Source organism: Dermacentor albipictus, chromosome 3 (genome assembly GCF_038994185.2).
Source record: "Dermacentor albipictus isolate Rhodes 1998 colony chromosome 3, USDA_Dalb.pri_finalv2, whole genome shotgun sequence".
Taxonomy (NCBI): Eukaryota; Metazoa; Arthropoda; class Arachnida; order Ixodida; family Ixodidae; genus Dermacentor; species Dermacentor albipictus.
Genome location: NC_091823.1, coordinates 43,916,183 through 43,928,864, shown reverse-complemented (window position 1 = coordinate 43,928,864; position 12,682 = coordinate 43,916,183). Strand labels below are relative to the sequence as shown.

Genomic DNA, 12,682 nt, shown 5'->3' with positions numbered 1-12,682 from the left:
CTGGTTTCGCTTAATTAGTACTGCCGATGTGAAGATATCATTGACATGGCATGAAACCGTATCGTTCATCGCCGACTCCCCAATTCATCAAAATGAATTGTTTTCTCAAATTTGCTTTTTTAGATTGCCCGATAATTTGGAAAAATGTGCAACCTCTTTCTGTGTAAGAAAAATCAATCTGCGACTGTACTTATCTGCATAAAAGGTATAATTTAAATACAATGAAATCTCCATATAACGAAGCAAATTGCCTGTTTTACCTATTTGTTATATCAAAGTTTAACTGTATTGCATGCCTCACAGAACAAATTGAATGTCTTTCTCACTCAGAACATCACAGTAGGCTAAAAACAATACACAAGCTGATACTTTCTTTTTTTGTGTGGTGACTTGAAGTGTAGAAATGGTGAAAATAACTTGTATATATATATATATTTCTTCTGATATGCAAATGAGCTGCCCCTATACATTTGAATGAGTGCTTCAATAGTACGACTTGGCAAAGGGCAACGAAAGAACTATGATTCTCAAGTTTGTGGTATCTGATGGTATGTCATTTCATTAATGTCGAGAAACTATGTTCACTACCTGAAAGCAACAGATTTGAGTGCCCGACCACAGACACCCTGCACCTAACTTAGTGCATATGAAAGTGCGATATAGACTCCTGTTTTATCTTTCTCTCTCTTTCACTCCCCATCCCCTTCCCCACGTGTAGGGTAGCAAGCTGGACTCAGTCTGGTTAACCTCTCTGCCTTTTCTTGCTCCCCCTCCCCCCCTCTCTCTCTAGCAACATATTCATGCCACTTAGAGTGAAGGCCTCCCGATGCGATGTTGGTGCTTAAAAACAACGTAGAAAAATAAATGAGGTGCTCCTAGGGCAAGGTTAGACAGAAACAAGAATCGGCAGGAGAAAAGCTACGAATTGGATATTTTAGCTGTTCTAGATGTATTTTTGCGAGCGCTACAGGTGTTTCAATTCTTTCTGCTGATCTCCTCAGAACCCACTTTTTCACGTTTCTTTCATACACCGACAAGCATAACTGTAGTGACATGCATACTTCTTTACCTGTAACCGGTGGCCGTATTTCACCGGCTAACAAATGTTAAACGTTACCACTCGGTGCAGGACGCGCCGACATGTATTCGAAGTTTTGCAAATGTTTTCGATGGTTCTATCCGTTGTCTTTTGTCGACAAACCTTGTATAATCTGATTGCATACGCGACATGAATTGTGGGGTAGTTTCTGGAAGGTATGTGGGCGCCAGCGAATACGCTGCGACTCTCAACGACTGATGTACAAAAGCTGATGCGCTTGACCCTCAGATCAGATTTTATTGACTTTGCTCACTGCTACTGTTGCGATTAAGAGTTATTTGCTTTGCTGGGCACAAGTTCATCCAATAAAGAGTTAAATTTGCAACTCCCGGGTTTGACTCTGCATCATTCCTCACTGTCGCTACTATGTGACAATATTTCTAATATAGATTTTTCAATGATACTTTGCATGCCTAATTCTTACATAGTTGGCTGTGCAATGAGCTACCAAAAATGAAATTGTACGACAGCTTCTGATATGATATGGCATGGTCGTGCAGGTGTTTGCAAAGTGATCTTGCAGGCAGACTGCGGCGCGAGTGCTGATATCGATATTTTGTGCACTATTTTTACTTCAAAGGTAAAAACAAACTGATGCGGCAGGCGTACATAGATTAATCAAACATGTTTTTTTATATCTAAAAGAGCATACAGGTCACTAACCTATTGTTTCAAGCTCAGTTTACAGCAGGCTGTTTTAGGCCTGACTTGGACGGTTGAAGATGAAATGGCCAAGCAACAGTCCGCTGCAGCCGAAGAGTGAGCATCGGTGTACATCAGAGCTTGTGTTCAGTGGTTGCGTGCCCTTTCCGTTCAACCGACACAAAGCAACGCATTCACTTGTCGGCATGTCCAGAAGCGTGCCAACGCATGCCAGTCAGTGGTTGGGCCTTTAGAGCACAGCTCTCAGGCACCCGTTCCTGTGCTAAGGATCAGTGTCTCTCAGCGCAACTGAGCAAATGAGCACAGTGAAGGATGAAAGACGATGAGAGAGAAGAGAGTGCAAGGAGGAAAGTGGAGGAGGAGAGTGCAGTGGAAGCATGAGGAAAGAAATGGAGGGAGAGAGCATGGCAAAAGGGTGAGGAGGAAAGCAGAGTGCTGCACGAGACGTACTCCCTGGTGGCAACCTGGCACAAGGCGACGGTGTCCACCGATACCACATATATAAAAACAAAGTGTTGGCGTGTGCTTCGAACCCACTGCACATGCGCTACTTCTCCTGTGCCACTGCCACTAGAGAATGCACTGCACACGAGCCACACATTCCTGTGTTCACGTTTTCTTTCTGAACAATGAGTGACGCAACCGGTGGAAATGCTTCGTCTGCCATTGCTGCTAAATTAGCTGTCCGAGCAGAGGTTCAGCGCTGCCACCGAGAGGACCCCGTCATTCAGAATCGAATTCTTTACCACAATATATCACTCAATCAAAACACCTAAACAGCTGCACTCAAAATTTGCATCAGGGAGTATAGTAATCATCAGTGAATTTTTTTTTGTCTTACTATAGGTATTTATGGAAGCCCATCTGTATTCAGGAATAAACAATGCATGTTTACCAATTGAATTATCTTTTTTTCACTTCATGGTCACTGTAAAAAAATTGATAAATTTTTTCGAAATAGGTCAGACTGAAGTTTTTAAATATGCAATAAAGATTTCAACCCTCGGGGCTTGCATTTGGCAGAAACAAATTAACCCTCAAAGGATAGTTCACAGTGCGTGAGCGTAGCAACATGCCCTGTAAATAATAAAACACTAGTAATTTGAAGTGATTGTTCTGGTTTTGTAAAACTTTACACCACTATGTCGCATCAGCTATATAAATGTTAAAAATGTTGTTAGGACTTTCACTGGGCACCTGTTGACAAAATTCCTGCATTACTGGCCATTGGTGAAATAAATTAGATGCCTCTGAAGTACTTGCCAACTGGCATTTCAATGAGGTGGGTGCATTGAGGATAATGCTTCTGCCGCTAGACCTGTGTTTCAAAAATATAATGGGTTTGAAATGGCTGTTTTGTGTTGCAAGCTTATCTAAGATGTAAGAGGTATTTTCTCATGAAATGCGCACTTCATAACTGCGCAGTGTAATTGTCATGGTGCGGCATTATTCGATTCGGTGAAGCACCGATCAATAAGAGTAAAAAGGTGTTGGAAATAGGAACCGGCGAGCAAGATGGGTATTACCGGCCACTCAAGCAAGCAGCCGAAAGAAGTTGAAGGCAGGTTTAGAGATTATCGTCTTTATGTCGTCAGCGTGACCGTGATGCCCCGTCAGCTTTTTGTAAGAACCCCTGTGTATTCTCTGCCCTGTGCGTGCATTGAGAAGCTTACTAAAAAAGCAGGGGTGTGAATACTGCGAAAAATGCGGTGTCTCTGTGCAATCCTGTGTCCGCGAATTGCTGACGGTGTATGTGTGCCGACAGCGCCGTATGGCCAGCTGCCGTAGTTTCTCCTCTGTTTCTGAATGGACAATGGAGGTCCACCACGGATTCAAGGGTGTGCATGTGTGATGCAATACAAGTACGTGACCTCTATCAGCAGGGGGAAATCACCTGTTCCCTCCCCCCTAATTAAAAGGGGCGCAGTCAAGACCTTGGGAGGAGCGTGTATACAAGTGGGTGAACTTGATTGGATCGTCACCAATATCTGCCGTTCCCTAACACAGGGAACTAGGGAAAAAAGAAGTTATTTAAACGCAGGTTTTAGACTGAGCTAAGCAGTCTAGAAACTGAGCCTACAATCTGCAGAGAACTGTCAAGGAGCTAGTACCATCCAGTATCACCTGGGTCGCCTAGCCGCGTCTGAATTGTGAGTTACTAGTTGGCGTAAGAGACGACAAACCAACGTCTCCAACGCAGCTCACGGTAGTTCCCTTCAAGTTAGCTCAACCTGCTCGAGGGAAGATGTCAGACCTAGACTCCCGAGAAAACCAGCCCAGCGATCACATCCACTGCAATGAGATTGGCTTGCCAGAGTCCTTCGGGAAAGCCCTGACGTCGACTCCACGCTTTATGGACTTGCTGCTCCCATGTGTATGCCATCATTTGTTTTCCTTTGAACTCTGTTTAGTTGACCACCACTAAGTGTGTTTTGTGTAGCGTTAATTTCTACATTTACTGTTAAATGTTCTTTTGTATTCATCATTGATTTTGATTAAGTGCATGTGTGTTAGTGTTCTTGTGTTTGTGTTTTTTAAAATCTTTGTGTCATTGTCAGTCGATAAACTTTTCTTTTTCTTACTTTCTCCCGACTCCGACTCCTTCACCGTGTTCGCTTGAGTACGGAACGACCAACCGGCTCGTATACCCCATCAACGGCGAATGGGTGACAAGCCATGACCGTAATGCGAAATTACTTAAATTAATTTGCATACTTCTTGGTCCCACATATTTCTATGGGACAGGAAAAAGCCGGAAACTGAAATCAGCCATCGCTACTGTCAACAGCGCCACTGCATACTGCCTATGTCATCAACTGCAGTGGGTCAATAGCATGAGCAATGGCAGCAGCTGCAGCAATAGCAATATTATAGCTATAATGTTATTGTTTTAGTTACATGCCAGCTGAAAGGAGCCACTTATTAAAGGGCCTTTCACCAAGTCTGGCCATTTTTAGCTGACAAGCGCAGAGCATACAATGCACGCTAATGACCGTCTTTGCAAAGAATTACATCCCTACGCGCCGCGGAAAGGTCTGAAATTTCAATCCGAACGCCGTTTTCCCTTTCCCTCGCGGCAACTGCGCTCCAAGCCGGACGGTGACATAGTCATGTCCCTGCGCCTATGTACTCGTGTCCGAAGTGTGACGTCGCTTGTGGTGACACGTGACTTCGCAAATTATTCAAGGCAACATCTTTTATTTGTGCAATCTGTCACTTGGATTGACGAATTGAAGTTTCGAGAAATAATGAAACACACAAACAGAATGTCTGTGTGTTTTTTTTTGTTTTAGTACTTCGCATCGAAGCAAGAGAGATGTACTTCCACTTCATCTGCTTGTTCCCACAGCCGTGCAGTCACATGTGCAGGTACCGAAACTATGACGTTTTCTACCGTGTTCCAGCTCATGACGATACTCTGCAATCTGCTTGTTCTGCCTCAGTATTTGTTTAGCACTGAATTATACCACTAGTCATGTGTTCTTGTGCACTGCGTGAAACGAGACATTGAAACACCTCGCATGCAATGCTGTCAGCAAAAGCGCACAGTGCCGAAAAAAAGAAAAGAAAGAAAGAAAAAATGAAAAAAGAATGAGGAGAAAAAAGAATGAAGGCGGCCCGTGATCCTCGAGGTCCGGTATGGGAGAATGCAGGGAAGGAATTTTGCTTGCAAAGGCTAGACAGGACGAGTGGTGAGAGTGTCTCGCTATGCAGTGGAGCTCGACTTCTAAAATCATGGGTTCGCAGCAATGAAATATTTCTATCTCGGCTATTAATGAGCCGATTTGAAAACCTTTTGCGGCAGAACACTCCCTAGAGATCACGTAACAACTTCCAGCGTACTGTATAACCAAAATTTGCTATGGGGCCTGGTGAGGGGCCTTTTAGAGCCATGTTGGAATAGAATTTGTTGACCTAAAGATACGGCAGAAAGGCGGATCCATGAAGAGAATGCCAACTTTAATCACACTAAAACACCATAGTCCGAGATCACAGCCACAATATTTACATAGATAATACTAATTGCATAACTGCTGAAAGGCTTCCATTCTGCAGCCACACATGAAATAAAATTTTGCTGGCAGTAGCCATGATGTGGTCTTTATCTGCAAGCTATAAAGCATCATACATATCTGCGAGAGTTAACCGATTGTGAGCTATGTGTACATGACTACCTGGTGCATGACAAACGCCATTGCATAGAAGGCTTAGGAATAATTTTGACCATTAATATAAGCAGCAAACTCTGGCATTCTTGCATTGTACCATCAATTGTGACCGTTGGGGACAGAATCAAACTTCAGACTTTCACTTCTGTAGCAAAATACTACACCAACTGATGGGACACAGCAAGTTTTGTTCACTTAATTGTGCAGGGTCATCAGCTTGTAGGAGAAAAACCCCATTAGCACAAGGAGTCATAGCAGCTCCAATTTGAAGTGAAGACATGCAAAATGATTTCTTACTATCAGAAATCTGCGTGAGACATCACACTCACCTCTATTTTATCTGCACAGTTAAACTTATGTTGCGCACTGATGATATGCACCTTGTATGAGTGAAGGACCTTGTACATGGCAAACACTGCCATGGCAGCCAACATGGCCACACAACAAACTGTTAAAATGTACCTGGCACAGGTGAACATTGCAAGACAAAGTCATCGCTTCTTCTGGAGTAGACAAAAGATAAACAATAATTTAGCAGATGTCAGTGTACAGTACACTCCATCTACTGGGTCTTGCAATGAATCTTGCAGCACATAACTTTTTGCTGTACCTTCAGGGAGCCCCGGTAATGTGCTAGACATTCTTAGACATAAAAATGTCTTTTCTAGTGGCACTCTTCTTCTGCTTCCACTCTTCTAGTGGAAGCAGTGAAGGCCAGAGGGTTCCTGGAATGAGGAGACCTCCCACTGAGAGTAGAACCGGGGCTTACCCCGGAATACTGTTTCCAAAATAAAAGTTTATTTGCAAACACCGCAGGTGTCACAGGTCTGGTTTCTCATAAACTGCTGTGCATGCTTTTCGCACATTACTCCACCCGACTGAACTTTCACATTCGGTGAGCTTCCACTATGCTTACCAGGCCACCGGGGTGAGATGACAGTGACACCGTGACTGTCCAGGAAAGGCACCAGCTGAGTGAAGTCACGATAACTGCCAGGTGCCCCATGCAGCAGCAGCACAGTGGGGCAGCCCTCCCGCTGGGCAGCTGGTCTGTCTAAGCCTGTGTGCATGTAGCCCAGTTCCACTTCGACACCTGAAATACCAGCAATTCAGGCGAAGATGATGCGACCACTGTGTGAAAGCAATGCCACAAGATGTGCAGAACAAAAGTGGCTAAAAAAAAACACACTTGATGGGATGAGCATTGTCGGATATCGCTTGTGCCAATACACTAAATAAACTAGAAGTGTGTTGACTGCTAGTCGGCACTTTTTTATAATTTATGTGAACTTGAAAAGTACTTTGGTGCCTTCAGTGGCACTGGCAGAACTCATTGCTCGGAGAACAAAAACCAAATGCATGAAATGCACTAAGAACACTGAGACAGTAAAATAACCACATTTAAAAGGCTTTTCAAAGCTTCTTTTTTTTTGTGCGGTGTGATTTAGGAAAATATGTTTCCAGCTGTTGAGGAATTTGTCGGTAACAGGTCCTTTGACTGTTTTTGTGACTGTGCCCACATGTCATAGAACGCTACTGCATTGACTTCTTATTTTTCATCTTTGTGTTTTCATTGCTGCAGAACACAGATGCTATTGTAAGTAATGGACCCTTAGTCAGCAGCTGTGAGCACTGCTTTTCTTGTCTAGTGTTTTCCTGAAATACAAACAGACTCTTGAAATAGAAGTTAAGAAAGGATTAAGTAAACTTGCACTGTTCTATAACAATCTTTCCTGCCCTTAGATGAATGGACAACAGTGCACAACCAGCTAATTTTACTTCAAAATATCTATTGATCGGATTGGCATCTGCTTTCTCTCAAAGGGAGGGTGGAGGGGGGAGGTTGAGTGGATAGCCAAATAAAAAGCACAAGTAGAGAAAACTTGCATACATCTGTGTTGTGCACATCAAGTGGCGCAGAACAATGGGCACTATAAATATAAAAAAGGCCATTTTATGTACACGTGTTGCACACAAATCACAGAAACCTTTGTGCCAAAGATATGAGGTCAAATAAAATATACAGTATCGAAAAAAAAAAAATCGAAACGAGAAAGCGACCACAAGGCTGCAACATGCTTTAAACTACTGATTTAAATTTGCATATGCATGATGTTAGTTGGTAATTCATACACTGAGTCACCTGAAATGTAAAAAAGTTGTATTGCTGCAGAAGGCATGCAGTGATCATAACCAGGATATTTCATTTTCTAGCTGATTTGAGCTTAAAGGGGCCGTGACACCAAATTTTCAAGCTTGAATTTAGCATTGCACATTAAACTGTACACATCACACATCAAGCTGGTAAAATTTGAGCACATTCTGTAAGGTAGAAAACTCGTATTTTAATTTTTTATATTGTAGTTGAACTGTAAGCACTCTGGCAACACTTATTGGTGACGAAATGAAACGTACCCCAAAAAAGACTCGCTCGTAGTGACAGGAGGCAATCTCAAAGGCCATGGTTTTGTGTACTGCAAGTGCCGGAAGCAATTACCCAAGCCAGAAATATGTCATGGTTGCCATGCGTCGGCAGCAGTCAGCACAAGATAGTTTCTGCATGCACTCTCAGTTTGTACTGCTCTTATCGTGCGCGTGAAGGAACTGAGGGCACAAATCAATGGTGATGCCTTTGCGGTTGCCAGAGCGTGCGGAGTAAGCCGTCCAATGTTGTTTCAGACTATTTTGGAGCAGCCTGCGCAGCAGTAGCCCTGCATTTCCTGACATTACATAATTCATGCCAAAATAGTGGTCATTGTCAATGGAGGGAGCTTGGAGGCAGCAATTTCAAATTGAAATAGTTAAAATTTACTCTGAGAACACAGTTATTTTGTGTGTATAACTATGTTTGCACCTCTACTCTCAGTTACGATGATAAATAAGCTATAGCGCTGTTTGCACAGCCATATTTATATGCAATAGAAAGTAGCAATATTATGTTGCCGTGTCTGAACAGTTTCTTCACATACTATTTTAATACATTTTAGTTCCTCACGAAACGTGTCCTTTGGCAGAGAGGAGATATTGCCCACCTCTGAAACTGATTAAACATGGGTTTTTCAAAGGTGATGAATAACTGAAGGGCAAAGTGTTTTTTTTTTAAATAATCTATCTAGTGCTAAGAGTATCGTTAACCTTTTTAGTGTCAGGTTTTTTTAGAGGTGACATGCTTCCAGCATCAGGTTTTCTTCTCGGATATTATAAAGCGAATATAACGGTTTATTATGGTTGTGCAGAAATGGAAAAATGACATAAATAGTAGCAAATTCTCTGTTGTTGTGGTCCTCTTATTCCATTGTGACAAAAGGAACGTAATAGGCAGATGCCAAGACAGAAGCACAGAAATGTACATGTCAGTGATGCTGCAGGGATTATATAAGAGAAGCTACAACTTAAATATATGACCGATATTTTTACATTACCTCATACAAGCGTTTCACTTCTCTAGTGATATCAAAGTCAAGCCCTAGAGCAGCCCAGTTGCCTCCTTCTTCACATTCTCAATGTGTTACCACAGTTAACAAGTAAAGGTCACATTTTTAGACCTTTACATGAGACAGTGTCCTTAGACAATGTCACCATCAGCCTAATTTACGTCCACTGCGACATAGAGGCCTCTCCCAGCAGCCTCCAATTACCCGTCTTACATCAGCTGACTGCATCTGCTGCCTGCAAATTTGACAGGCAGCACCCAATTCCCTGTTGTCCTTGACTGCTTGTTCCTTTTCTCGTCACCCATGCTGTAACTCTAATAAACCACTGATTATCTGCTCTAAACATTACATGGCCTGCCCAACTCCATTTCTTACTCTTAATCTCAACTAGGATATTGGCTACCCTCCGCCTGGAGTTCACACTGCTGTCTTCCTGCCTCTTAATGCCAAGTCTATAACTTTTGGTTCAATCGCTCAATGTGTGGTTCCTTAGTTCCCTCAAGTTCCCGCCCCGTATTTGAGTACCAGCATAATGTAGTAAATGGAATCTCTTCAAGGGTAACTATAAGCTACTGGATCACAATCTGTTAGTGTCCTCTAATTTTTCACTATACCTTCAGGAGGTGCATTCTGATAGCCAGGTTTCCATTTTCTCCAGTCCTGGTAGAGTTTTGCACATGTGTGCACTTTTACAATGTGCTCGGTGTAAGGCCATTCAGGTGGTTCCACTGGTGCAGGCTGCTTCTTTAGTGCAGCCGCAGTGGGCTCGAGGACCTGTTCAATGGACATGCATTGGCAACATGTTGAGAACAATGGTGAAAAGAAAAGCAAAGCAACATGATGCAACAAAGTAACAAAACTTTAAAATTTCTCAACCAGTGAACATTCGGGTACTTTTATATGCAAATGACCATTTAGTTTTAATACCTTTAGTATGCACCAATGTAATATTGGAAAGACATTTATGTGTTCTAACAAAAATAATAAAAAACAATGGCTTGTGCTATGAATTGCTAATTTCCACAGGCTTGTTTGAGTTCAATATAATGCAGCCCAAAATTAATGGAAGAGTGGATGAGTGCACCTTTATGGCGCACTTCACATCCCTGCAGCAGCGTATAGAGCATATGTTAAGCAGCCTGCAGCTGCTTATAGTAGCCAGCACCTCTTTTCATACAAAATAATGCCCCTGTCACATGGGCACTCGAAAGTCTGTTGAGCAAGACTTCTCCCGAAAAAGAGTTTCGCCCGCAAACACATGACAGGGAGCGATATTATTTACAGAAGAAGTGGTCTTTCCTGGAAGTGGAGTTCGTCGATCTCTTTTACAGCCAAAAAGGAGTAGCCTCGAAACCAGTGGGCACCAGCAATTATCATATATTAAAGAATATCAGCAAACGCGTATTTTCTGTCACCTAGGCTCATCATGCCAGAAGGCATAGTAAACCCAGTGATGCTCATTTTCTTCTGTACTCATAAGCTGGCCGAACGGGTCAGGGATGTCACATGATGATGCTTACAGACGTGTGCCGCATGGACGAGACATTATTGTTTCTTAATTTGGCATTGTTAAATTTATTTCGAAAATGTGTAATACAATAAGTTTTCACTTTTATTTTTAGTTACATCAGTTTATTTTGGTCGATTTTGTTCCAAACGCTAGCGCCACACTTTCAGTAGCGTGCCCAGAAGAAAACACTAAAATGAGATCATTGGTGCCGTGCGTTTGCTGCGCAATACCTCTTCATTAAAGAGTCTTTCAACTTTGTAAAAGACTGCTCACATAAAAAAGTTTTTGTGCGCACGTGTGTTGGAGGTATAATTCATAAATTGTACCTAACAGAAAGATTTCCAGCTGACTTCTCTCATGAAAGTATATTGACCATTCATTCCAAATTCAGCTTACAATAACCAATAAAAATGAAGAGGGCCTCATTACAAAGGGAGACTTCCTGTAAGGACGACCTAAGAGTCTTACAATCATGGACCGAAGAAGTGTTTAACCTAACTTGAACAAAATCTGCTACACACAGATGAAACTAGGTTTATGAAAGGCAATAGAATGTGTTTCATATTGGAGGGTATCTCCACACAAACATTTTGTAACAAAGATTATTATTACACCTCATATTAATGGAGTCATCAGCAATCAGACGCTTCTACTACCACACCCTCGCAACCTCCTCACCGGTTTGTCATTTCCACTCCACTGGAAACTGTGTGCTGCACACATATGGAACAAAGTTCACCGTGCTTCTCCTATCATCTCACTGAGCTTTTGCATTAGCACAATCTTGACACTCCGTCCTGCCGCCTTTTCAGAGCCATAGTGTTAGAGCAATGAGAGTTAGAGCGACTCTAATATTGTAACGAAGGTTGAAGAAAACAGAGGGTGCACCATGTCATAGGACGATGTAGCGGACAAAGAATGTGGCAACTTCATAACGGTTTCCTTGCAGAATAACTTTGGTTTCGGCATACTGGATGAAGTAGTCAGTAGCGACGGCTATTTATCAGTTGCACAAAGGGGTCACTGGGAACGGATCAAGAGGGTCCATTCCTATTTGTTGTGATGGTATTAAAGGAGGGTCTACAGGGTGGAGAAAGCCAGCCGGTTTCTTGCAGCACTGGCAATCCCAGCAGGTCTTCACATACTGTTGCAAAGAAGAAAACAGCTCAGGCCAGTAACACTCCTGTCTTATCCTTGCTAACGTCTTAGTGATTCCCAGGTGCGCTGCACATGGCTCATCGTGGTAGGCTTGCAAAATATCTTGGCGCAGCGCTGATCGTATGACAAGGAGGTACGTTTCTGGACCACTCCTGCAGTTTTCCTGTAAAGGACGTTGCGCACACAGTATGACGATAAGCTATGCATGAGTAAGCGAGTTAAAAGAGTTTCACGTTACTGTAGGTGCTCTATCAGTGGCAGCAACTCTGGGCCAGCGCAGTAGTGCTCAGCGATCTTTACAATGTCGACAACACCAACAAATGGCAAGTCGTGGTCAGGATCCGATAATGTCGCAGGGAAAGGTGCGCATGACAAACAGTAAGCGTCGCTGTGCTTCCAGATAGGTAGACAAAGGTGATGTCATAATCTTGTAAGTGCAGGCTCCAACGGGCTAGTCTGCCTGAAAGATCCTTTAGGTTGGCGAGCCAGCACAGGGCGTGGTAATCATTGACAATATCAGCATTGTGGCTGCTTGGTTGGTTTATTGAAGCATCACAACTAAGCAGTGTTCTTGGCTAAAAGCAATGCTGATATTGTCAATGATTACCACGAGTAAACACTGTGGCTGCTTGGTTGGTTTATTGAAGCA

General features: G+C 42.8%; 1 protein-coding gene across 8 annotated transcripts in view; it reads right to left on the bottom strand.

Moving 5' to 3' along the window:
• Positions 1–12,682, bottom strand: part of LOC135898210 (uncharacterized) — an 89,538-nt gene that overhangs the window by 22,082 nt on the left and 54,774 nt on the right. For all 8 annotated transcript variants that reach the window (XM_065427056.2, XM_065427057.2, XM_065427058.2 and 5 more), the window contains 2 exons: positions 9,980–10,139; positions 6,848–7,024 (listed from right to left, as the gene is read on the bottom strand). In XM_065427056.2, coding sequence (XP_065283128.1) covers positions 6,848–7,024; positions 9,980–10,139 — 337 coding nt within the window. The remainder of the gene's footprint in view (positions 1–6,847; positions 7,025–9,979; positions 10,140–12,682) is intronic.